This window comes from Rhipicephalus microplus, chromosome 6, assembly GCF_043290135.1.
Source record: "Rhipicephalus microplus isolate Deutch F79 chromosome 6, USDA_Rmic, whole genome shotgun sequence".
Classification (NCBI taxonomy): domain Eukaryota; kingdom Metazoa; phylum Arthropoda; class Arachnida; order Ixodida; family Ixodidae; genus Rhipicephalus; species Rhipicephalus microplus.
The window spans coordinates 146657761-146680924 of NC_134705.1; the positions used below are offsets into that span (position 1 = coordinate 146657761).

Genomic DNA, 23164 nt, shown 5'->3' on the forward strand with positions numbered 1-23164 from the left:
GGCTCCGCATTCTTTGATGGCCTATGGTTGTATACGAGTGCAATGAGCGAGCGTGCGCTCCAGTACTTGTTGCCCTTGCACTGATGTCATTGCTGCTTTTAACGACCTCTGCAATTAGCGGAAATTTGCACTGATGCACATTAGTGCAATACAGTGCCACACTCCGACGCTTTTGCTTTAATTGATTAATATGTGGAGTTTAACACCCCAAAACCACCATACGATTACGAGAGACGCCCTAGTGGAGGGCTCTGGAAATTTCGACTACCTCCTGGCATTCTTTAACGTACAACCAAATCTACTTTTGCTTTAAGGAGCCCATGTTACAGACCCTCAGGTTTTGTCGTCGGTTGCAAAGCTATTGTGTTTCACTATTAAAGGTGAAGCTTAAGTGTCTTTCAACTTATTCTCGCTTTTCTTGTTTTTGAGCTTTCCTTTAGTTGTTAAGAGTGCTCATTTTATATTTTGTAACAATAATAAATGGTCGTCACTGGTGCAACAGCCAGTTCTTGCCGAAGTGCACAAGAATTCGCAAGAGCACCACTATGTTTTAACGATGTATTTTCATATTGTTTGCTTTTCTAGCTGTCTATTGTTACTCCACAACAGATTACGACAGAAAGTAGGCTTTAACGCAAATTGGAATACTGTGGCATCATATGAATAGCAAGAGCATCGAGTAACTTATAACCACTAAAATATCTTACACAATAAATGTTCCTGTACTTATGCCACATTAGCCCATACATTATGCTCTTAAACTTTACGATATCAAACGGGGCGTAGCTGATATGCACACTTCACCTTGAACTGTGCCTTCGTGGCTTGAACACACAGGATTATGACACAGTGGCTGCAAGGTGCAGTGAAACAAGCTTTACAATCCGGTTACACACCTACTTGTTTGTTTCATATATCAAACCTCGATATGACAAACATTGATACGTAATGACTTATCGGTTATAAGAAAGATAATGAAGGATTTTTGGATATATCTGAATTATTTTAATGTCAGATGGAACTTCTGTTTTAAAGAGATTTGAGTACTTCAAAATTTCAGAAATATTAACTTCATGTTCCAAGCGAATTTCTTGAAATAGTTCTTGAAATTCCTTTAAAAATTGGATGCGGTGGAATATTCGCAAATGCCCAGCATTGGTCATTTAGTATGCATAGCCTTTGAACACTGCAGCTGGCACTTAGTTTGCAGTTGAAGCCCCTTTATAAAAGAGACACATCAGGAAGCAGTTATTGTCCTTTATATGAGGGGGTCTCTTATAAGCAGGGTACGACGTTATCATTTTCTCGTCAACCCTGATTTCAGTGTAGGCACACTCGTGTCTGTCACACCAGATTGTCTTTTACGTCAGTGCTTTCAGAAAAATGTTCAACTGTGCAGGAAACGAAGTTTAGGGTATCGTAACCAGTAAAAGCTAATAAAAAACTGATATCATCTACGCTAATATCAAGCACTTGCCTCCAAAGGTCACAGAGTCATAAGCCTGAGCAGCTTGTCGACTGACATTAATGGAGATACACAAATGAACTAATGAACAGTCGAAAAAAGAAAAGTCCACAGGCTCGCACTTATAAAGCACAGCAGGCACACTTTATTGTCCATTTGTCACGCCTAAATAACAAAAAATTATCGCACTTGTGGCATGTAAACTAATGCCTATCATTTTAAAATAATATTCGTAAGTAAATACCTCTAAACCAGGCTTGCACACACCATTCTTGTCTCACACGCACAATGGTTATCATAGCCACACGAATCTCTACATTGCTATCATACACGCAAAGCCACATTGCAGTGATCAAAAACAGATAAAAGTCTCACCAGGGGTGCAATCTTGTACATGCTCCGCGATGGAATATAGCCTAACGGTACGAGAGGGAGAAAACTGCCAATAGGAAAAAGGGAAGCGCTCCGGAAGAGTGTATCATGGTTTAATCGTCCGTTGGGGTACCCTATAATCGATTAAGAAATGCTTTCAACACAAAAAAATTACTAAAATGAACACCAACATCTGCGTTCATTGTCGCTAAAATCTTAAAATTGAAGAGTGCGATGACTTTAATTAGTTGTGTCAACATCTACATTCGGTAATTGCTAGGTGGTGTCACAACTTTAAGACATGTTTAGTGGTGGCGCTTGCAGCAATTTTTGCAAATTATTGGCGTGGGATTCAATGTGCCACACACTAAGCAAGCTAATTAGCTTGTCCAACCCGAGTCTCATTTTTTACATCCATTCTGTCGGAACAGTGTCTCTCCTCCGTGCTGCGCACAGTTCTTTACCTAGCATACGACAAAATAACTTGCAGCACTGCATTTTTTGGTTGCTGTTCTCACGTGTGATTGTCAGATGAGCCTCTACAAATCCTGTGCCGTAGATTGAACATTTTGCCAGAGAAAGTGTAAAAGAATAGCAGCATCTTGCAACTTCCTACGTCACTGGAAGAGCAACCATCTCGAGGCGAAGGCAGTACAAAAGTTTCTTGAGCTGGAAGCAGGCATCAGTAGTATGTGCAGAGCACATCTGAGAGTAAGTGCCCAGTAATAGTGCTTGGTACGGCCAGTCGCACGAAGACGGCTGGTCGTATGAAGACGGCCAGTCGCGAGCACTTGAACCGTGAACACACAGCTGCGTGACAGGCTCCTGCAACAGTCAGAAAAGTTAGTCACTTGGCATTGCTTTAGTCCGTCAGTTGGTGTCGAATTAGTTCTGCTAACCGCAAAAGTGCACGTAGGCAAATGCCGCACATTTTATGACTTTGGAACCCAATTTGAGCTTAGCGGGTTGTTGCCCTAAATGAACGAGCCACTTTCATACCCATGAAAACTTCTGGACCCGAATCGACGAGGGCAAAGAAAAAAAACACAAGACATCAAGATGGGTACCATCCTGTTGTTTGTGTGTTCTCTGTCCCTGTTCCAACTTGTGCCATAAAGTACCCTCAGTCTTGAATCAACACGAAATAGTACACTCAAACTTTGACAATAACGAAAGCAGATATAACAAATTATAGATTATAGTAATGAAATAAATGAAAAATAGAGTTTTCCAATACACTCATACCTCGTTATAACAAAGTTAGAGGGGAGCCATAATTACTTCATTATATCCATTATTTCGTTATATCGATTATAACAGTTTGTGGCAATGTCTGCTCAGATGGGCGCACACCTATAACATGCAAAGAAGGTAACAGCCTCATGGCCCAATGCACCGCTACGCGACCACGCGAGCCATGGAAAATAAACTCAGTCGAATGTCATTAATTCGAACTTTCGGGTAATTCGAACTCACGCTGAGGTCCCATCAAAGCTATGTGTATTCCAATGGAAGAAAACGCCCTGTAATTTGAACGCGCAAGCAATTGCGACGGTTAATTCGAATATACGGCACTCCGAAAATGCTCTCAGCACCATGCCGAATCTCGGGGCGGCACCTCTCAACGCTGCGCGCGAAGAAGGAAAAGAAGAAAAGGCAAAAAAAGACTGTAGCGGATTGTTTGCTCTCTTTCAAATGCCGATCTGCGACGCGCCTGTGCCACGCTTCTCTCTTTTCTGTTTCTGCACGTAGAGACCCTTTTCCTTTCAAGGCCGTGCGCGGAAGGAAAGGAATAAAAAAAGAAAGCTGTCGCGGAGAGTCATTTTTTCTTGGTGCAGAGGGTCGCAGCCATGGTAGCAGCAGAGACGCAGTTGTTGCCGTCGTGGGAGGGAAATCGCTTTGCACCGCGGCGTCACTTCTCGGTCATGTGTCCCCCTGACGCTTCCTCAATCTTCTCCACTGGCTGTGTGAAAAGCACGGCTCTATCGGCCGCGCGGAGCGTGGCTGTAAAGTTGGCGCGGAAGTTTTCAAAGAGCCTCGCCGAACGAGCGTCAAACTCCGCAGAAAACAATATACTTAACACACTACGGTCGTTTTTTTTTTTTGATAGACTATTTGATAAACTAATTTAGTTCGTTATATACATATACCGGTCAATATTACTTCGTTACAATGAGGTTTAAAATGCATGGTTCTCAATAGAGCTTTCAAGGGGAATTTCATTTATTTCGTTATCCATTATTTCCAATATTTCATTATACTTCATTATGTCATAACGAGGTTCGAGCGTAGATACAGTGTTAAGAATATACCTTTACACTCAGCTCAATTATTACAAAATAGCATTTTACACGAAAATAAGTTCGTTATATCCACAAATTCGTTATAAAGGCTTATTCCTAACACTACCCTAAAATGTGCAGCAAGCGCCCCCCTCCCATTTTGGGACATATGAAATAAGCGTCAAATAAGCACCACTGACCGGTCCTGGGCCGAGCAAGTGAAGCGCCTCCTCCCGAATCTGGTCGAATTATTCTTCACCGTTGGGGGAGCGCTTGCTTGGCATTTCAGGGCATATCTATTGTGAAACTATCTTTCATTCACTTTGTTATAACTAACTTTTCCTTATATCCAAGTTTGCTAAAATGATGTTTGAGTGTGTAACGAACTGTCAGATAAAACAAACTTACTTTTGTGTGAGATGCAACTTTGTTATAATGAAGTTTGAGTGTTAGCTCAAACCAAGATCCTTCTCGGATGGCCACTCACCATCCTCAATGCTTGGTCGATGCAAAGCTCCGGCTACTGCAGTGGCTGGTGAGCTCCAGCCGTGGGAAGATGTTCATGGACATCAGCTCCTGGAACAGCAGCTTGCACGCGTACGGAATGCGCAGGGTTGCGATGGCACTCGACGAGCGGCAGTAGTGGCACCAGTGCGAGTAGGCCAGGAGGCCGCACGTTCGGCAGACGTCCACCTGCACAAGATGGGGGAGGTGTTGAACTAAATCCAGAAAAAGCTCCTTAGTAATTTGAATTTGAAAGCGACTATAAAATAGTCCGAATTAATCCTTTGAGTGTTTTTGATGTGCATGTGCAGCAGTGATTCATAGATTGATATGTGGGGTTTAACGTCCCAAAACTACCTCATGATTATTAGAGCGGAGAGCTTCGGAAATTTCAACCACCTGGGGTTCCTTAGGGTGCACCCAAATCTGAGCACACGGGCCTACAACATTTCTGCCTCCATCGGAAATACAGCTGCCACTGCCGGGATTCGATCCCGCGACCTGCGGGTCAGCAGCCGAGTGCCTTAGCCACTGGACCACTGCGGCGGAGCCCTGTGTGCAGCAGTGGTTTTCTGTCAAGCATTGTCTTTGCCATAAAGGTATGTACACTCAAGCCTCATTTATAACAATCACATCTGCCACGAAAATACTTCGTTATATCTGAAAATTTGTTATAAACAAATATTCTTAAAACTGTATCTATGCCAAAGCTATTCTCCACTTAAGGGGGCAGACTGCTCTTTGGGACCAAAAAGTGACAAAAATATTCATTTTTTAAAATTGACATATTTGGTTTCTGCAAGTATTTTTCTATCTCTCTGCAAATTTTCACGCACCAAGAAGTAGTAATTTTTTTGTAATGTCATTTTAACTGTCCAGATTTTTGGTGCTGTTAACATGCAGAACCTGCAAAAAAATGGGGAACCGAGTTTGAGGCTTCTTTATAATTTGCCAGCACCTTTGTCTAAAGCTCTACTACCAATTTATGAGCGCCTTCGTGAGGATTGCTAAACATGCGCACCATGATCGTTGCTTTTTGAAGAAACTGTGTGTTTTCAGTTTTTTCCATTTTTCTCAAAAAAGTAAATTTGTGACTATTCAATTTTGAGGCCTCAATATCTCTGCAGCTAGGACAGGTACAACAATATTTCTATTTGCAGTGGAAACCTGTATGTGTGTAGAATGCAAGTATGGGAGCAAAATTTAGAGCACATGCCCTTTTAATTAATTACTAATCAAAATAGTAACACAATTCCAACTGCTTTTGAAAATGTATAGTTCATTTTGCTGCAAAATAACCAATAAAGGTCTAAAAACAACAACCTCTTCCATACTTTCACTCTATAGTCATTAGTCTATGTTGGCATATCCTAAATATCACTTTTAATTAAGCACTTTTTTTTCTATGGTGGCCTTAAACAATAGGGAGTCAACTTAAGTTATCTCAGCAACAAAGTGAGTTACAGGAAAACTAATTACATATTTGAAATCAGCAGAAAAAACTGTATAACCCTGTGCAGTTTTGTCAAGATCACTGAAGAAATAAACAAAAAATGTCTAAGACCAGTCTGCCCCCTTAATTCATTATAACTAATAATTAGTTATATCAAGGTTTGATAGTATTCAACTCTCCGCTTGAAATTTCGCACCTTAAAGAGGCCCTGCAACATTTTTTTGTGCAGCTACGGAATGAATTTACTAAAGGAGGTTATTGCCTCAGGAATTAACCACCACGAAATTTTTTAGAATCAGTCCAGTACGAGTGGAGTTATTGCAGTCTCCTCTCGTCCGGACGAAAGCAGTGGACGCTACACAGGGAGGGATGGCACGGGGAAAGCAAATATATCATGCACGCATCACGACCTTAAGCAATTCTTTACTTTTTTTTTAATGCACGGCATAAATTTAGTTTGGTTTGATTTCGCAACATACTGTGATCACTGTGGGTCAACTTCTGTGAGGAGAAATAGAAAGCAGGGACTCCCACTTCGAAATAACCGCTGTGGATACCGACACGTTCAAATTATCGGCAGTTTCGCCCATAGAAATACACAGGGCTGTGCCTGGACCGGGGCACCAGTTCAAGTTAACTGTAAGTTCGAATTGGCAAAGTTCGATTTATCAAGCCTAATGAGCCAGTTAAAAAAATTGGACAATAAATGTATTAATTTAGCGAGAGACATTTAAAACTTATTAATCTAGAAGACATGGCCACTGTTACGCACTTCGCAGGCATCGCTGGACAGCATTAGTCTCTCTAGAAGCAGCATGCTGGCACCATGTCCAATGAGGCAGTCTCGCTCCATCTCGCCCAGCCGCAGTCCGCCCTCGCGTGACCGACCCTCGGTGGGCTGCCGAGTGAGCACTGCCCGAGGGCCCCGTGCCCGGGCGTGCACCTTGTCCATAACCATGTGCTTGAGCTTCTGGTAGTAGATGGGGCCCATGTAGATGTACGCCTGCAGGAGCTCCCCCGTTATGCCAGATGTGAGGCAGTCCTTGCCCAGGTAGTTGAAGCCACGCTGAATCAGCTCCTCACCCACGTCCTTCACCTGCGTGGATATATGTGAAAACAGAAATTCGGACAATAATTGACGGGCGTATATCACTCATATTTGACGTTATATTTTTCTTCATCATTTACCGGAATTACCGCTTAGAGCAAGACACACATGAATGAATCGAAGCTCTCTTGAATGTTGTAGCCAAATTCACACTTATAGCATCTTTGTTCACATGCATTTTACGACCTAAATAATGGTGAATATTCTTGAAAATTCTGAAAAGCACTAGTGACTACTCTTGAATTATTGATGGCCCATGTGTAACTACGAGATGCACAAGATCCTCAAACTGAATTAGAATGAAACAACACTGCATTTGCGGCTATCGTTTTACAAGGGGTGTAGTGTGTTGTGACAAAAATTACCTGGATAAACATTTTAAAATGTGACTAATTGTTATAGGCATGCACAGTTCTTCGCAGCCACACTAATATCATAATAAGCTCATGGCAAGGCTGTGCCCTGGAATTTTTTTGTTTTTCGGGGGATGTTTATGTGTAGAATGGCTCACTTTGGCAACAGCGGGTCGATTTGAAGGCGTGTAGATACTTCAGTATCAACCGAAAAGCCAAACCATGAAAAACTATTGAAGGGTGTCAGAACCTCTCAACTCCCAGCTATAATTACGGCCCTGGTTCGCGGCGTCTCAACTTACAAGAGGCGCCACGCTACGTCCTCGAGGCCATATCATTCGTGCACCATTATCCCAATTCGCCGAGATCAACAAAGAAATGCAGTTCGCAAGCCGTGTAGCAGGTATATTGCTCCCTATTGTCCATGACACCATCCAGGCACTGGCACGAGATGATTCCACCAAGTAGTTGAAACCTACAGAAGTGCAATTGATGTCCCACAAAAAAATATACGATTGAGTTTGTTTCGGGTGCTTATTGCTATTCCCAGACTCCTTTTTTCAGATAATGTGTTTATGAGCTTACAATAAACATCAGATGTCACACCGGCTGTTTATTGAGAGGTGCGATTGAAATGTAACGAGGTTTCACTGTACAGTGCCAATTTTTGTTAAAGGAAACACGCGAGCGCAGGACCTGTGCAAGGCGATTACGCAAAAGGCTGAGCCTGGTCTCTAGCGTAATGGCCTTGAAGAGGGAGAGGGCTACAATCTGTCCGCTGATTCTACACCACTAGTGAATGGTTGTTTTGCTCGCCGCTAGATGACGCGAATAGAGGCTGTGGTTGCTCTCGCTTCCACTTGAACACGTTGAAAGCAGCCGCCGGTGCAATTATTATTCTTATTTAGCCTGTATACACAGGAAACACAAGACGCAGACAAAAAAAGGAGGGTATAGACTGACAACTGTAAGGGCACAGCGCCTGCCTCGTTATCTGGGAAGAGGACACAGAGGGAAGAAAGACAGGACGGAAGATAAAAGAGAAACGAAAAAACAAAAAACTTATACACAAATGAATAGTTATATAAAAAACTGTTTATAAATGCGAGGCCATATTGGTTTTCTTTAAGAAAGTTAGCAGGGCTCGGTGGGTCTGGTCACGCCTAGTAGCACATTCTGGCAGGAACAGGCAATTGTCACGGGTCATGCACTCGATTGCTTGTTCCTGGGAGGATGTGCTACTAGGCATGACCAGGCTCACCAAGCACTGCTAACTTCTAATTTAGCTTCTCGTTTATAGCCTTTAATCGAACCCGTTTCACACGTTCGCAGTGTTCCCGTTCATGAAAATTGACACTGTACGTTGCTGGCGTGAGCAGTGACTCAACCAATCTAACGACACTAACTCTGGGCAGACATATCACTCCTACCTTAGATCCGCCGAAGGCTGTGCCGTAGTGGAACTTGCCCTGGAGGACACCCGCCTTTCCCGCCAGCAGTTCGATGAGCTTGCCGACCGTCATACGGGAAGGGAAGCCGTGCGGGTTCATGATAAGGTCGGGACATATGCCTTGATCGTTGAATGGCAAGTCCTCCTGTTGCGCAATGAGGCCTACCACGCCTTTCTGGCCATGGCGACTGCTGAACTTGTCACCTATCTCAGGGCGACGTGTCTGCCGCAGCAGCAGCTTCATCAGGAACGACTCCTCTGTGTTGGATGTGATCAGCACTTTCTCCGCATACACTGGTTCCAGGCCTTTGTATGTAACAGGAACCTGCATTGACGCAAATAACGTTTCAGAAATCTTTTACAGTTAAGCTGTAACTTGCATGCCTCCCTGAATTTGTGACGTCCATCTCAGACTCATGCACAAAAAAAAAAGTCATTACCAAGAGCGCTTTGACTGTGACAGCCGTCGTCTGTGTTCTGTGTCTCCTATTTTCATCTAAATCGCACAAACCTATTCAAACACATTACCATCCATGACCGATTGATGAAGTCGCAGATGACCAACATTTGTGATGTCATTGATAATGCAACATGACAATCAATCCACATGATCGATCAGTCAAAATGGGCCGATCCCAGCGGCAGTGCTACACCACGTGAGCTACAGAAAGCTTCAGTGCAAGTTTTGCAAGTGCTTCACCACTTCAGACGAGTCCATACTCGGTGACAATTTTTCTTGACAGCTCTGTGGAAGCTACAGAACTGAAACCCTCGCCTGCATTCACAACGAAATATGTCTTCATTATTTTCCTATTTTCAGAGTTACCTAGCTCACATAAGTAAAACTTTCTACATTATACAAATAATATTTTTTCGCTTCTTGGACAGTTCCGAATTTCCCCCCATGCCTGCTCTCGCAGTAAACGTGGCGTTTCCGATGCTGGTGGAACCGTTATGGTCCCCGACTCGCCGTTTCATTCGCCAAGAAAGATATACCCGAAATGTGACAGAAAGAGGCTGCCAAAACTCATAAAGCAAGTTATCTGCAACATCTCCACTGAGGTAAAGTGCTGCCAGCCTGAAATGTCGGTGAGTGCTGTGTACCGGACTGTCGCCGAGCTTTCCAGAGTGAGTGAAAGGTGGTCCGAAGGAAGGTTGAAGCTTTGTGGGTCTCAATCGCTTGCCCAAAGTGCAAAAAACTGATATTCTTGGGCAATGCTGACAAAGGTATGATTGTCAAAATGAGGCTTCGGCACTAGAACAAGTTTTCACTGACAGCATTTCAAAGGCAAAGTGCGAAGATTATTTCATGCGCAATGAAATGCTTTCTGCGAGGAAACTCAGCAGCAACATAATCAGCTATGCTGACATGGATATGCATAACATCAGCACTTATATGGTGCAAAGGAATGCTGAAATTGGGGTTCTCTTTTCACAAGATATAATGGAATTTCCTGTCCCTCATAAGAGAATGCATGATTGCTTGGTGTTGAAAGTACCTCCAAACATTCTCACAAAGGAGCACGCAGTAGCAGCAAAGCTCTTGCGTTTTTTTAGGTAAGTTATTGTGTTCTCCTAACTTCTCCAAGTTTTCGGTTCGTGCACTTGTTAATATATGTAGGCTCAGATAAATTAAAAATATGTTTCCTTGCCTTGAGCTTCTGTGCTCTCTTAAATAACATATGACTGTGATGCAATAATATGCCTGTTTAAATGAATTAATATTTTTTTACCAATAAAAGTCGGTATGTTGAACAGTACCTTGTTTTTTACATGCTACACGTATACTACACGTACAGATATGGAAAAAATCTGGCGCATATCACACTCTGTGAAGGTGCCTGACCAACACCTCAACTGAGTGTGCGACCAGCACGACCAGATAAAAGAATTTCTATTAGTTGCTTTCGAATTTGTTAGCTTTCTTAAAATTTTTCAATTCAGCGGTATCATGGTGCTTGCATCTTTCGGCTGTTGGTTGTGTTTGGCGACACTTGTCATCTTGCACAGCTTCCAGAGCTATTGTACAGTGCTACAAACGGCTGTGTATTGCGACTGTACCAAAAATTGAACACTGTAAACATTGGCAATTGATCGCATGCGGCGCGTGCCCACATATATTGGGCTAAGGTATGCACCACGCACAATATTTGCTGACTGAACACAAACACACGGCACATAAGCATCAATGTAATAAAGGCTGTAAATTGCCACGAAAATCTTCTGAAAAGTGGGAAATTTTCTGAGTAATGTAGTACACTAATTAGGTGTGACAATTAGGCTTGTGCAAATAGTGAATTTTTAGTTCAAAGCGAATTCGAACAACATAGTGATTTTGGTCAAATAATTTTGAATTTAATTTGAGAAGTATATATCATATATTATAAAAAAAAATTGGCATATCTGTTATGACCTTACTAACCTGCACAGCATTTTAAAAAAACTAAGACAAGGCGTGTGCAAACGCCAGTTTTTTGGTTCCAATAAATATAAAACAACTTTGAATAGTAGCAGGATTTGACTTCCTGTAGAATGCAAGCTGTAACCAGCAAAATTTGTTCACTTTAAAATTTACTATACTTAGAGCATGTAAAGCAATGTAACAAGCTTTTAAACTTTTAAAAATGACGAATCAAAGTCAAGCATGATGTTCATTTAACCTTCAAGTAGGGCTACACGGCAGTGCGAACTTCCCCTTTAAAGATGCTTTCACTGTTTCGCACACCTCCACTGCAGTGAAACCACCTTTACAAGAAAAAAAATTGTTTTTATTTGTTTAATGCGAGCACTTCAAAATTTCCAACAATTTAAATTGGAGTCGAAGCGAAGTCGAATATTGTAATGCTCGTTCGAATATTAGATGCATTTCGAACATTCACACAAGCCTAGCGCCAGTGCATGATGATCAGGAGAGCACCCTCCTGTTCCCACTTTGCATGTACATAAGATTCTCAATGCGCTAGCACTATGAGCAAGGAAAACCGAAACTAAAACTGAAATCGGCTGCAAGCTGCCGGACGACTTGCCTAGTAACACAAATGCACGGATGACCCGCCACCGTAGCCATCGAACCACTGCTAAGATAAGCCGTCGCCGAGTATAGACACTGCATTGAATGGGCGTGCCTGGCAAATATGGGTTGAATGCGCGTTGTAAGAACTTCCGCGAAGGAGCACGTTCATGAAAAAGGCTGGCGAGGGCAGAGACCGGACCGTGCAAGTCGGCCCTGTTGGTCACCTATCTTCACAGAGCATAACGGTTCCAACTCTTTTTGTTTGCTTAAATTACCGTTGCTTTGCATGCAGTGCTACAGAAAATCATTATAACGATTGCCCATTCCCGATAAAAAACAATGATGAACACTTGTTTAGTAGGAGTATAGTTTCCTTCACACTGGAGACATTTGGAAGAGTTATCAACGTAGCTGAAACTGGGCACAAGTTTTGTGGCACATCACTTGGATAGCAAAGGTCTTGCAAGCAAGATCAATGCGTAGAAAAGGGTAATTTCTATTTGTCGGTGTTCTGCCATTTCAGTGTTACGGAAACACACGCACAATACTTCTTCATGAAAAGGAACACCATACGCCTAACTGTGGATTAAGGCTACAAAAACCTGCATAGATTGCCAAGAAAGAATGTGTTCCAATTGAATAAATTGATTTCATCAAGACCGAGGTACATAGAACATTAGACTGTCTTTTCACAGTGTGACTGACACAAACCACAAATTTGCTAATTCTGCTTTGTTTTCAAAAAAGAATACATATTTAAAGAAAAATGCACTGAAGTCTTGCCTAATTCTGAGATACCTTTAAGCCTGGTAATCACACTTTTGTCACACTGCTTAGCTATAGTTTTGGGCACTCGTGCTAAAAACATTGAGCAGACACAATTGACAGCAAATATTCAGGTAACCAAGAACTAAGAAACAAGATACTACACTGAGAAAGCTACTGTTTATTAAATAATTGATAAGCATGGCTGTGTGTAAATTTGATGCATCGAGCAAAATTATGTTCATTTTGTTTCACTTGTTGATTCAGCAGAAAGTTGAGCCATTTACCAGCTCATCCGCAGCAGTGGCCCAGATGCCTCTACGTCCTGGTAATGAACTTCTTCACAGTAGTTTCACTGTACACGAGTCAATACGTTTCGTACACAATGCACCTGTATGTATCCAGTGGTGTAAATGGTGTTGTGGCCAAGTGAAATCTGAGAAAAGCCATTCATGCCAGTCTTCAAAAGAGTACAAGGTGGCAGGAGATGCAGAGGGCTATGCAGCCCTTGACTTTGTTAGAGCATGTGATGTTTTGTATCAGCACCTATCTGTAGTTAAGTAAAACTACTCACTAGGAACTACAAAACAAGGCAATAAAAATAGCCACACATTAAAAAAATTGCTTGAATGAAATGCACCCAAGAATGACGAACCTCTTTGTGCTCCGCTTGCGTTGGCTCACCAGGCTGGGGTACACTGGCAGTGGCTGCCGGAACCCACTTGTTAATTAAAACCTGGCGATTCTCGACTCGGGAACCAGGGCGCGCAATACCATCGGCATCCAGGGCCTCATGCTTCCACACCGGCATCATGTTGGTACTGTCTACGAGCGGTCCCATGATCTTGTCGCTGGTCTGGTTGGCGTACTTCTTAATGACGCACTTCTGCGTCCTGTACACCTGACAACGCCCAAAGCCACGGTCAATTGACGACCGGTTCATAACGATGGCGTCCTCGATATCGTATCCGCTGTAGCTCACCACAGCCACGATTGCATTTTGGCCGGCTGGCAGGTCTTCGAAGTTGATCAGTTCGATGGTCTTCGTTTTGACCATTGGCCGATGCGGGTAGACCAGGAGGTACATTAGGGAGTCCATCCTGTTCCGTTGGTTGAGGCCGATAGTACCCATCGCCTGCTTTCCCATGGCACACTGGTACGTGTTTCGTGGAGACTGGTTGTGGTGTGGGTACGGAATGATACCCGCGCAAACTCCAAGTAGACTGAAGGCTTCGATCTCGAGGTGCGTCGTCTGCGAGGTTATGTCCTGCTCACGGAGCGCAATGTGGCTGTCATTCTCCTCGTTGACATCGAGGAACTCAACGATGCCCCTGCGAACGAGGTCGTTGAAGAACAGAAAACCCCTGGTGAGATCTTCGATGTGAGTATTGGTTAACTTGGGGCGCCCCTTCTCGACGATGATGTATGGTCGGCACATGCGGCCACCATCAGCTGAGACGTACACACAACGCTGCAAGTGGCTAGTGTGGAGGGAGATAAACTCCGACAGGTAGCCTGATCTACGAAGCAGGCGGAGTGTCTTCAGAAGACGCACATGGTCTTGGATGACACCCTGTATGTTGCCATTGAGAAACACTAGGTACACTGATGGGTCAGAGAGCTCTTCACCGTTTAGGAGTTGCAAGTCTTCTACACCAAGGTTTCGCAACATCCGCGCTATGAAGGCCTCATCTATGTCAGTGGTGATGTGGGTCATGAGTGCAAGGTTCTTGACCAGACCACAGGCCTCGCCTTCGGGAGTGTCACTGGGGCAGAGCATGCCAAACTGTGACGGCTGAAGTGAACGAGGACCAGACACTTTTCGAGTTTTCTCAAACTGGCTGTTGACCCTTGTCATCATGCCAAGAGCTGAGATGTAGGAGAGTCTTGTAAGCACCTGCATAGGGTGGCACATGAAAAAGTGTATTTGTCACGTATGTTAAAAAATACATCCACCTATTGCAGGAGGCCACTAAGTTGCCCAAATAAAGTTGACAAATGGTACCCTGAAGGAGACAGAAAGGAAGGGTTACTGGGTAATCCTAACTTACTTTACAGTGATATGGACAAGCACCTCAATACTAGCAGAATGTGACACAATGAATCAGAATTTAAAATTGTGTTGCTGTATCTTTATAAAGAAAAAAGCCTTCTAAATAAGAGCTAATTCATCATGTTAGCACTATCATGCTATAAGAATTACTGCTCATACCTGAGTGACGCCAACGCGTTCCATCTTGAACCGCTTGACAGTCCAGTTTCCAGTTGAAATGGACATGCACAGTCCATGCGTGATCAAGTCCTGCCGGATGTAAGTTATCACGTCAAACTGCGTTGCCCGCACCTTGGGGATGTGCTTGTCAGCAACCATCTTGAGCTCCGAATTGAAACGCTTGAAGAGGTCTTCAAAAAGGAGTGACAGCAGTGAACCGGCAAGCTCGAGCCTCTTGTTGCCGTAATAGTCGCGGTCGTCGAGCAACGCCTTGTTGGAATGGGCATCGATAACTCTCCTCACCATGATGGCAAGGTAGAAGCACTTGATGCGGAAGTTAAAGTCTTCCACTGGAACGTGTGCCAGCACCGTGGTAGCGAGGATGTCCCTAGCGTCATCGACGACGGACTTGCGCTGACCGCCGCCTCCACCAGTCCCTCCAGCGAAGAACATTCGTCGGTGTTTGAGCTTGCTGCCAAGATACTGAAGGGCTTGTGTCTGTGTGAACACCTCAGCACGATGGCACTCCTCTAGTGATGGGGCTATGGCCGACTGAACAGCATCAGAGGTGCCAATCATCTGCACAATGAGCTGATCGCACTCCAGGCCCATGGCCTTGAACACGATGATGATAGGAATGTCCTCCGTGTAGCAGTTGTGCTTGAGGACGTAGCGACCGTGCTTGACTCCGACCACAGTGCGACTTTTGCGCTCATGTGTGGAACTCGTCACCTACGAAGGTCAAGAGGAAAAACGACTGAGATGCAAGCTCCATAGGATGTGCAAACGCCTTTCTTGAAAGACCAATTTTCATTTTAAGCGACACAATGACCTAAACAGAAAACAAGAAAAAGAGGGTATTTTAGATTTACTTTGTAATGAGATGGTTTATTTATATCGTCCATGCAAAGCGGAAAGAGGTGTATTACTAAATTTATCTTTGGCAAACCAACAATTAAAACAGACTAAAGAAAATACTTTCATAGCATCCTGAAAGAATTGATGACAAGTTTACTTGACTAATGATATAACGAGCTCTCTTTACATGCTGAATGGGTTTCCAGAAATGTAACAGAAACCTGCAATCAGAAGTGACCCTCTAGCGACCCCGAGCGCAGTGCATAGTGCGTCAGTCCCCTGAGCCCACTACCTTGCCAACTACTACCGGTACATCTGCACGTAGTCCTAGTGAGGATAGCAGGCCTATTCGCACTGTCCACAGCCTATAGCTGGCGTACGAATTATACAAACATGGTGGTGTGGAGGAGGATAGTGATCAAGTGAGATGGCGCAGAAGCATAGTGTAGGAATTTTTTTGACAAACGTAACGATTCCAGGCTGCTTTCATTATGCGGCATTGAGTGCCATTTTAAAAAGGATTACAATTGCACACAAAATCAAGGGATAATGCGAACAAATGTTTAAACCAACCATTCATATGATGGAGCGCGGTCGAAAAAGCAGCCTCAGCTATTATGCAGTAATCACATTTATTTGGTCTGTATCATTCAACATTGTTAAACTCATCTAATAAATTTAGAACTGAACTTTCAGCCAGTGCCCAGAGCCGGTCCGTGCAATATGGTGTGTAAGCTCAAACAAGACAAAATAATTTGTGAGCATCAAGTGCCTTTTCATTCTCCGCTACACTAACCTGCTTGTGTCCCCAGACGTCACGTCAGTTTCCCATGGATAAATGTTGCGACAATACACACCGTCTGTGGCTGCCATGCCGCTCTCTGCCAATTAAAAAGTAGCTGCATTATTTCATGTAGTGCAACCCAGCTCGGGCACTTGCTGCCTTGAAAGGGCAGTTTACAAAAAGGGAAGGGGTAGAAACGCACCATCTGTGTCATACACGATGCTTTGTCACTCGCAAAAAAAACTTGCTTCTAACTGTAATGTGGGAAGGAATTCCGTTATCTCTCGACAGTTGAAAGAGTTTTTAAAATTGAATGACATCAACCGCGACTACACTGCTAGGACTCATTAGATTCATCATGAGCACAAACCTCGTGAGACAAATTTTTCGCTGGTGTCAGCAGTAATGTCGGGAAGTTTTTGCAGTGTTGTTAGAAAGTTACGTGTTTATTGACAAAAGAGTGGGGCGGGTGGCTGAAATTGCGAAGCGCTCAGGAGAAACTAACATATAGGCTTATCCTTATATTGATAGTACAACACATTCGACCAAGATGACTTCGTAACATTGTACAGCTGATTGCTGAATGATGCTTATAACCTGTGTCATAGCCAGGGCGTGGCACACAGAGCTCGTGCCCCCCCTCCCCTCGTATTTTTTTATGCCATGGGGTCATTTTCAGGCGCCCCCTTCCCCCGAAATCATGGAGGTCATCCTCCCCCTTCACTCTAGAAAACATTTCTGCCCACATTCCTGCTCAGAACATAAATATTGCAGTAAAGCGTTTAGACGTAGCACGTGCACTCGTGAGATTTTCCATTCGCAGGAGTCCAGTTTGTGCTTTCTTTTTATCTCTTCTCCGCTTCATAAGATGGCATAAAATCAACCGTAGTGAAGTAAACTGACTTGCCAACAGATTACAACACGTCAAATCCCCATGCATTTTACATTGACATATTTCACGAGAAAGAAGGTGACAATATTTTTACTGAGAGCCTGGTTTGCACACCGAGGCAAGGTGCCCGTATGTTGAATATTTTGACTCGATTGTGAGAAAAGTTAACAAAAGCTATCTGCCTGCACGGCAGGTGTTGGCAGGCAGTGGCGTAACTAGATAGGACGGCGCCCAGGGCAAATATATTTCCGCGCCCCTCATTATGCCCGTGATAATGTTTGTTATTATTATTATTATTATTATTATTATTATTATATAATAATAATAATAATAATATTAATTATAATAATAATAATAATATTAATAATATTAATAATAATAATAATAATAATATTAAATAATATTATTATTATTATTATATTATTATTATTATTAGCGCTAATGTAGGCTTCCGCGATTGCCTACTGGCGCGCGGCGGGCCATTTCGGAGGCCAAGGGCCACCAGTTCTGATTTCGATGAGCTACGCCCGCGTTTTTGTATAGTATTTTTCTTTTTTTATTCAAACTTCCGGAAGTCCCTTACCCGTCATTGTTCTCTTCCAGTCCACACTGCAAAAATCTTGACGGCACGGGCGCTTCCCAGGCCCAAGTTTCTCGTACCTAAGCTTTCGCGCTATTTGTGCATCCCAAGGAATGCAGGGTGAGTACAAAACAAAGCAACCAGCTAGACACCGCGCCCTCGGGTCTGGTATGGGGGTTAAACTGGTCGGAGTGTTCTGCCGTTTCGCTCCGTTCGCTGTTCCATTGATGGAGGTCATCCTTGTGCGGCCGCATTCTTTCAGGGAAGTTCTTGGTTTCTCCAACGTACGAAGCGGGGCAGTCGGCACATGCTGTCGGGTACACTACGCTCTGCGCTTTTTTCGCAGGTGCGTGTTCTTTGGGCCAAAGGATGAACCTGCCCATGGCGGTGGATGGCATGTGGGAAACGTTGACCCCCGCCCTTCTATTGCTTTGCTGGCGCCCGCGATGCAGGGAATCAACAAACGTCGCCGTCGTGTCACGCTTTCTCCGTCTTTCCTCCAGAGAACTCTGCGAATAAACGCCTTTGTTTAGCCTTTGGTGCCGAGGTCACGGATTATATTCGCCCTTCCTTCCGCCGCTGCGTGGACGATTAGTCGTTGGACGATCGGCTATTTCGTTGGAGTTTTCTGTTCTTACTCAAAAAAGGTGCATTCGAACTTTTTTATTTTATTTTGTTTACGTACGTGGTTGGTTTCAGGGAAGCTTTCAGTAAGTGGTTTGGGAGGCTGGTGGGGTTCGCTGAAACTCATCTAACCCAGTGCTGCGGAGCACAAAACAAAGCTTAGCCGAGGGTCATGGGAAGGCACGGAGGTAGCGCAGCAAAATGAAAATAGAGGATCCTTTTCCCGATGCAAAAGCCATTGCGGCAACCCTTTCCTTCACCACCATCCCCACTTCCAGTCGTACATTACAACCTCGCCCCTCCCCCCTTCCAGGCGGTTTTACGGAAAAAAACATTGACAACCTTTCCAGGGGGCGCCAACCCGAGGACTCGGCTTGGCGCCCCCTCCCTAGTGGCGCCCGGGGCACTTGTACCCCCTTGCCCCCCCCTAGTTACGCCACTGTTGGCAGGGCTCGCACTACCTTAGTAAAAGCACTGCGTTTTTTAATCTTTCTCGAGGCATTTTTATCTCTATCCCCTATGTGGCCCCTTGCTGGGCCTTGCTGATCACGTCCATTGGGATAGTTTTTTTTTTTCTCTTTACGTCTGCTTTTTTCTTCTTTTTTTCCACATGTCTGTCTTAGGGTATCATTACAGCTATAAGTACAACCTCCCGTTAGAAGGAAACAGCAACAAATCATAATCTTCATCATCAATGCGAATACCGCATAGTCGGGACGGTTCACACCACATTTGCGTTTGGACGTCGTGACAGTGCCCTGCTCTTTCGGTCCAGCTGCTTGGCGCACCCACCTGGCACATGATTCCGCTCTTACGGTCCTCCTCGACGATCATGCGGTTCTTGGAGAGCTGCTCCTGCATCAGTATGACGCGCTCGACGCCGTTCACCACGAAGTAGCCGCCGGGATCATACGGGCACTCGTTCAGCTTGGACATCTCGAAGTGCGTCTTGTTTGCCAGCACGCAGTTTGCGCTACGCAGCATTATGGGCATGCGGCCGATGGGGAAATCTGTTCGCTGCACGCGCTCCTGGCCCCGGGTGTACTCGATGTCGACCACGATCGGCGCCGAGTACGTAATGTCTCTCAGCCGACACTCGTGGGGCGTCGTACGACGTCCCACAGTGAAGTCTTCCTCGATGTTGGGCTCACCTACGCGAATGTCCAGGTACTTTAGGTAGAAGTTCGGGTCCGCATCGCTCGTGACGCGCTCGTTGGCGCGCATGATATTCTTGAGCTCTACGTTGATGAAGTGGTTGAAAGAGTCGATGTGGTGCCGCACCAACCCGTTGATCTTGAGGAAAGCAGGCAGCAGCTTCCATTTCTCGGAGATATCGCTGATCGGCTCGTTGAGCTTGTCACGCGACAACTCTTGCTCGCCGCTTCCGAAGAGCCAAGCCATTTTTGTTTACGCCGTCACCACGTGGTCTCTCTAGAAGGCTGCTTAAAAAGCATTGGATCGTTGTGCGTACAATTCATTACGGAAGCGTTGAACGCCACCACGGTGTGCAGGAATTGCGGCATACAACGAAACACATGCCGCACATTGCGGCACGATCTCTGCACTGTAAAAAGCCATGAGATTCACGGAGGAAGGAAAAAGGTCTCCTCCGCGATGAGAATCGATGTGGTGGATTCAGATTGACTTTGACTTGGCCGGTTTTCGGCTTTTTAACTAGTACCATTGTTAGGTTTCGGCCAAGTACAGCGGGCAAGTGGCAGAAGTCAGTGGTCTTGGCCTCGTTTTATAATGTACTATAATAATTATTCTAATATACCAGTGTTAGCTATAAAATACTGTAAAATATAAAGAGAGGTTTACAAGTTGCGGAAACTACACTGTAAAAAGGAAGCATGCTGTAGTTGCTAGCTTTTGACTGTAGATGGCAATGTCTTTTGCAAACCTGCATGATCTATAAAGAAAAGGGGGACAAATCCGTGAGGACAAAGCTGACATAAACAACTACCGTCCTATAACAGTGACAACAGTGGTCTACAGGCTGGCGATGCAGATTTAAAGGAAAGACTGCAGGCATGGATAGAGGATGAGGGGGTGCTGGGGGAACTGCAGAATGGGTTTCGGAAACACAGGAGGTTGGAAGACAATCTGTTCTCACTGACGCAGTGCATCGAAATAGCATAAAAGGAACACAGGCCCCTGTGGCTAGCATTTTTGGATATCAAGGGAGCGTATGATAACGTGGTTCAAGAGGAATTGTGGGGAATACTGGACACACTAGGCTTGGAAGATGGAGTCACTTATCTTTTGAAGGATATCTATAAAGGTAACGAGGTAGTTATAAAGTGGGAAAAACAGTTATCCAGGCCTGCAGAGCTAAAACGGGGGCTTAGGCAGGGGTGTCCCATGTCACCCTTATTATTCATGATGTACCTACAAGGATTAGAGGCCAAATCAGAGGGAAGTGGACTGGGCTTCAGCCTCTCTTTCGTCAAACAAGGAAAACTCATTGAACAGGCACTACCTGCATTGATGTACGCAGATGATATAGTGCCGACAACAAGGAAGATTTGCTGAGATTGATGGACATCTGTGGTAATTAGGGAGATAGGTTAAATTTCAGATTAAGTAAGAAAAAATCAGCAGTCATGATTTTTAATGACAATGAAGGTAGTGAGCTTAGAATACAGGCGGTCACGCTAGATATAACAGATAAATACTAATATCTGGGCGTATGGATAAGCCATGGGACAGAGTACCTAAGGGAACACAAAATATACGTGACAACTAAAGGTAACAGGAATGCAGCGGTGATGAAAAACAGGGCACTGTGGAATTACAATAGGTATGATGTTGCGAGAGGAATATGGAAAGGGGTCATGGTTCCTGGTCTGACGTACGGCGATGCGGTCTTGTGCATGATATCAGAAGTTCAAGCAAGATTAGAAATTAAGCAACGTGGAATATGTAGGCTTGCCTTAGGAGCTCGCGGGAATACACCAAATCAGGGAGTACAAGGTGATATGGGGTGGACATCATTTCAGGGCAGGGAAGCTAGCAGCAAGATAAAATTTGAGAAGCGATTGAGGGAAACGGGGGTTGAGCGTTGGGCTAGGAAGGTATTCAGCTACTTGTACATGAAGAATGTCGATACAAAATGGAGGAAGTGAACCAGAAAATTCACTGTTAAATACTTAGAAAACAGCAGGGGGCCAAACAAAAGAACTAATTGGTTAAGAAGAAGGTGGAGGAAACGAGACCGACATGTGGAGAATTGGCGTAATTAAGAGGTCCGCACTAGAGATCTATCGAACTTTTGAGGAAAAAAATTGCTAAGTAAAGGATTTATGATAATACTCGCGGTAGTTCTCTACTGTTTAAGGCCAGGACGGGAGTATTGCGAACCAAGACTTATCAGGCCAAATGCGAAGGGGTAGACATGGTATGCAGTACGTGTGGAGAGGAGGAAACTGCCGAACACCTCATAATATTCTGTAAAGGGCTTCACCCTATCGTTCAGGGTGATGGCGTAGTTTTTCAAAGCGCTGGGATTCAGGGACAGGGAGGGCAAAAATAGACTTTAAGCGGGTAGAAATAACTAGAAGGAAATTATCTGATTGGTGGCTAAAATCAAGGCACGAATGAAAACTAAATCCTTCACTGCAAAGTAGCAGTCCTCAACTTCACCATTTAAAGAAAAAAAAAAAGACAAATCGAGTTTTTTGATTCATTAAGTATTTCGGCTAGGTGGCGTTAGCCGCCACCCAATTCAAAAGGTACAGCCATATTAATCCATCCATTCATCCATGCTACGTGCATTTATTAAGCGGGAAAATATGTGCAGGCATTTGGCAATGAACCGTGGCTGACTCGGCTGTTTGCTTATACTCTTTATACTAAGTTATTTTTTAATCCGCTGTAGACCTATCCCGTCTATCTATTAAATCTGAAGCATTTTTGGGGGGTACTGCAGGCACTTTGAATATCTATCTATCTATCTATCTATCTATCTATCTATCTATCTATCTATCTATCTATCTATCTATCTATCTATCTATCTATCTATCTATCTATCTATCTATCTATCTATCTATCTATCTATCTATCTATCTATCTATCTATCTATCTATCTATCTAGCCACCTACGAATTTTAGCTCTCCTGGCAGTTTCGATAACGATATCAATGTCAATATTGGTACGGCATAACATGACTATATGACGAGCATAAGTGACCAGTCATAACTTGAAAACCATGCTATGTACGTCATGAATGTCTTGATTTACATTACATGGTCTTGCTGCTTTTTCGGTGGTTTTGTTCACATGACATATTGCAAAATTGGTATGGTATGACATGACTGCATGGCGAACATAAGTGACAAAACCTAACGTGAAAATAAGATATGCATTTATGTAATTCATGACTACACGTCACGCTCATGGTTTTTCGCTAGCTTAACATATATCGAATTTGGTGTTCGTGAATAGAT

General features: G+C 44.0%; 1 protein-coding gene across 1 annotated transcript; it reads right to left on the minus strand.

Moving 5' to 3' along the window:
- Positions 1–1581: 1581 nt before the first annotated feature.
- On the minus strand, positions 1582–20349 carry LOC119167265 (RNA polymerase III subunit RpIII128). The gene is made up of 7 exons (XM_037418719.2): positions 19508–20349; positions 14978–15709; positions 13421–14662; positions 8968–9312; positions 6849–7172; positions 4607–4812; positions 1582–2662 (listed from the first exon to the last, which is right to left on the minus strand). The coding sequence occupies exons 1-6, from the start codon at positions 20114–20116 to the stop codon at positions 4612–4614; spliced, it is 3453 nt and encodes a 1150-aa protein (XP_037274616.2). The 5' UTR covers positions 20117–20349; the 3' UTR covers positions 1582–2662; positions 4607–4611.
- Positions 20350–23164: the final 2815 nt, after the last annotated feature.